The sequence below is a fragment of the Mus pahari genome, chromosome 2 (genome assembly GCF_900095145.1).
Source record: "Mus pahari chromosome 2, PAHARI_EIJ_v1.1, whole genome shotgun sequence".
NCBI classification, from domain to species: Eukaryota; Metazoa; Chordata; class Mammalia; order Rodentia; family Muridae; genus Mus; species Mus pahari.
In genome coordinates, this window is record NC_034591.1 from 20,277,686 (window position 1) to 20,282,036 (window position 4,351).

The 4,351-nt window shown below is 47.3% G+C and overlaps 1 protein-coding gene across 1 annotated transcript; it reads right to left on the reverse strand.

Moving 5' to 3' along the window:
* Positions 1–1,629: 1,629 nt before the first annotated feature.
* LOC110316683 (single-stranded DNA-binding protein, mitochondrial) lies at positions 1,630–2,232 on the reverse strand. Its single transcript, XM_021191116.1, has one exon. The coding sequence runs from the start codon at positions 2,170–2,172 to the stop codon at positions 1,726–1,728; it is 447 nt and encodes a 148-aa protein (XP_021046775.1). The 5' UTR covers positions 2,173–2,232; the 3' UTR covers positions 1,630–1,725.
* Between the last annotated feature and the right edge of the window lie 2,119 nt (positions 2,233–4,351).

Consider the following 4,351-nt stretch of genomic DNA (forward strand, 5'->3'; position numbering starts at 1 on the left):
ACAAGGGGCCCTCCCCCCTTGATCACTAATTGAGAAAATGCCTTACAGCTGGATCTCATGGAGGCATTTCCCCAACTAAAGCTCCTTTCTCTGTGATAATTCCAGCTGTGTCAAGTTGACACAAAGCTATCCAGTACACAGCCACAAGGCTATCAATTGTGAGCGCTGAACCTTTGAATAGAACCACAAACGTAAGCAAACCTCTCTCTTTAATAATGTACCCAGCCAGTGGCACTATTTTATTAGTGACAGCAAATTAAGTAAGAGAGAGAATTCGTGCCAAGGAGTAGGGTTGCCACTCTAACAGTATCTTCAAACCTGAAGTGGCTGTCCTCCCCACCCTGTGTGTGGGAAGGCCCCTCTGCATGCAGCACAGGCTCATTACCTAAACCCATCTTGGACTGGAGCTCCTTGTTCTCTGATGCAGTGTTCCAACCCATAGCGCTGACAGGGGAGCTCAGTGGTGTCTGCAGGAATCTAGTCTTACAGGGGCACACAGGAAAGAGTTCGAGGCTGTGGTGGTACCCACCATGGTTTTACGAGGACATCTTACTGTGGTGTTAGAGCCTGTGAGGAGCCGAGACAGAGAGAGAAAGAGAGAGAGAGAGAAAACATTGGCATAACAGCCATGAGGATCCACAGAGCTGCAGGAGCCTGGCTTCACAAGATAACATACTTATCCACTGCTTCAGAGAAAGTAGGGCTGGGGACTTTTAAGATTCCCAGTTGGAGGGCTGGAGAGATGGCTCAGAGGTTAAGTGCACTGACTGTTCTTCCAGAGGAAGAATTTGAGTTCAATTCCTAGACACCACATGGTAGCTCACAACCATCTGTAATGAGATCTGATGCCCTCTTCTGGTGTGTCTGAAGACAGCAACAGTGCACTCATCATATATATCAAATAAATAAATGAAATCTTCTTTAAAAAGTTAAAAAAAAAATTCCAGTCTGTCACGCTGGGTTTTAGTCTTGCTCAGGACTGACTACTTCTGCCGGCTTTAGTTTTCTCTCTGCCACAGGAATGCTTGTCCTCTCAGTCCACCACTGCACGGTGGAAGAAGAGAGCTTGGTTTCAGTTTTGTGAGAAGTCTCAGCTGGGAAGAACCCATCTTAATGCTCCGAGGACACGTTGGACTTGGATTTTGAGTGACGTGGAAGGAGTTGGGACGTGGTGACCATGGAATGCTTCCTGCTCTGTGAGGCGAGCATGGGCCTTCTGGGAGGAAGAGGCTGTGGTTTCACTTTGTCCATGAAGAGCTCAAGTTTGGGGAGCTTGGTCCTCAGTGAGGGGAACTGGGAGAGGGTGGGGTCTTTTAAGAGGTGGGCCCCGTGGGATGCTTTCAGATTGTTGGGATGTTGTCCCTGGAAATGATTAAGTAGCTCCCTTGCAATCTGTAGCTTACAAATGGATTCCTAGTTCGTATGAGAGTTGTCCTAGGAAGAGCAAGACTGGCCCTGGCCCTTCTTCACTGTGGCTTTCTGTCTGGCCATAGGATCACTTCCTCTTGTATGTGCTTTCCTGTAATGTCATCTCCCATGGGATGACACAGCAGGGAGTCCCTGTCAAAGCTAGTGTTTGTCACTTGTCTTTGGGTTTCTATTCCTTTGCTTTTTTTTTTTTTTTTTTTTTATAGAAAAATTTTAATTTTTATCTTTAAACTATAGACTATACATGATTTGCAAAGGAGACTGTACCAAACAATGATCAAAGAAGAATCATCCATTCTAGGCCTTTTCTTTTGTCTGGTCACTCAGAAATATAATGTTATCAGCTATTATTGTTGTTGCTTGCCGCCTCACATTGTTTTTATCCATGTACTCGCCATAGTCCACTTTCCCTTCCACAAATATACGAGCCCCCTTTTTCACATACTGATACGCCACATCTCTGAGGCCTGGTCGAAACACTGATATTCTGTGCCACGTTGTCTTCTGACTGACATCACCCATTTGGTATACTTCACTATCCCCTGATCGCCACATCTCATTTGTTGCTAGAGAAAATATCGTGACTGGGTTTTTTCCTTCCACCTGTCTCATGACCGGGTCCTGACCTACTCGCCCAAGTAACTGAACACGATTCAGAGATCGTTCAAGAACCAAACTGCTGGCTACTTCAGACTCATGCCTTACAAACTGACGAAATACCTGTAACACAGGTCTTCGGAACATGGCTTCTGTTTTTCTTACAACCTAATCTTTAGGCTTTTCCGGACGCGCCAAGCCCGACCGCCAGCGCATGCTGGCACACACACACACACACACACACACACACACACACACACACACACACACCAATCAGGACCAAGAAGCAAGTTGGGGAGGAAAGGATTTATTCAGCTTACACTTCCACATTGCTGTTCATCACCAAAGGAAGTCAGGACTGGAACTCAAGCAGGTCAGGAAGGAGGAGCTGATGCAGAGGCCATGGAGGGATGTTCCTTACTGGCTTGCTTCCCCTGGCTTGCTCAGCCTGCTCTCTTATAGAACCTAGGACTACCAGCCAAGGGATGGCACCCCCGACAAGGGGCCCTTCCCCCTTGATCACTAATTGAGAAAATGCCTTACAGCTGGATCTCATGGAGGCATTTCCCCAACTGAAGCTCCTTTCTCTGTGAAAACTCTAGCCCGTGTCAAGTTGACACACAAAACCAGCCAGTACAGCACTGTTAGGCTCCAAGACCAGAAGCTAAACAAACACAAACCTGTGTTTTTAATGTCGCCCAGCCTCAGGTGGTGACAGTCCATCTTATTCAAATATGAAGATGGAGGAAAACACAAAGGAAGACTGTGTAGCTAGACTCCAATAGAACGGTGTGAGCTAGACTCCAACAGAACGGTGTGAGCTAGACTCCAANAGAACGGTGTGAGCTAGACTCCAACAGAACGGTGTGAGCTAGACTCCAACAGAACGGCCATTTTTTCACACAGACTAAAACGAGCAGGAGCCTGCTTAGATCCTGATGCAAACCGACAAAAGTAGGATGAGTGTAGCACAGGTACTGTGGTTAGACTTAAAAATATCCTGAACCACATGCACTAAAAAGAACTTCTAAGTAAAATAGCATTGTCTAGGATTTGTGTGGACACTTTCAAGGCAGAGGAGTGTGCAGTGGCTCTGAGAGCAAAGACATCCGCTGCTCGACAGCTTGGGACTGACTCCCAACCACCACACAGTAGAAAGACACCCGGCCTTCAAGTTGTTCTCTGACCTCTGTAAGCATATACCTCTCACCACACACCCCACACATGTGCTCTCACCACACACACCACACATGTGCTGGGGCATGTATACCCCTCATGCATGCCAAATAAAATAAGGACATATATGCTGGAGATTTGAAAGGCTCAGTGGGCAGTGCTTGCCATGTCTGTGTGACCACTGGTTTTCACCCCCACCCCAGAACCCACAAAAGTGCCAGGTTGGCATGGCAGCCTGCCTGTGACTCCATCGATGGCTCAGAAGTTGGACACAGGATCCCAGGAGCAAGGCGGCTGGCTAGAGTAAGTATGCCATTGAGCTCAGGGTTCAAGTGAGAGACGCTGCCTCCAGGAGTGACATGAAAGAGCTACTGAAATAAAAAATGTTAAGATCTTTCACTAAAACAACAACAACAACAACAACCTACAGCAGGTAAGTTGGAGGTGTCAGCGGTAGAACGGCTGTCTGGCATTTACAAGGTCCTGGGTTCACTCTTTGGCTGGGGTGGGGAAAGGAAGACGGGCTGAGTGAATAGTTTCTTTCGTAAGACTGAGGACCTGAGTTCAAATCCCCAACATTCATATAAAAACCAGGCATGGGGCTAGGTAAGGTGGTGAACTCTTTTAATCCAGTGCTGTGGAGGAAGAGGCAGGTGACCTCTGAGTTCCGTGTCACCCTGGTGACCTCTGAGTTCCGTGTCACCCTGGTGACCTCTGAGTTCATGTCACCCTGGTGATCTCTGAGTTCAAGGCCTACATAGAGAGTTCCAGGCCAGCCAAGGACACACTGAGAGACCGTGTCTCAAACAAACAAAACAACAAACCAAAAAATCTAAAACCTAGCCTGGCAGTGGTGGCACACACCTGTAATCCCAGCACTTGGGAGGCAGAGGTAGGGATCTCTGTGAGTTCGCAGGTCAGCCTGGTCTACAGAGCGAGTTCCAGGGAAGCCAGAGTTACATGGTGAAACCCTGTCTCAAAAATTCAACAACAACAATAATACAAAACCTAAACAACTAGGCATAGAAGTAAGCACCTGTAACCCCAGCACGCAGGTGGAAATAGGTGCACTAGGGCGCACTGGCCCGCCAGCTTCTGGCTCCTTAGGAGACCCTGTCACAAAAAAAAAAAAAAAAAAAAAAAAAAAAAA

Bases quoted from the DNA above. Each gene is read 5' to 3' on its own strand.
- LOC110316683 (XM_021191116.1), bottom strand. From the start codon at position 2,172: ATGTTCCGAAGACCTGTGTTACAGGTATTTCGTCAGTTTGTAAGGCAT.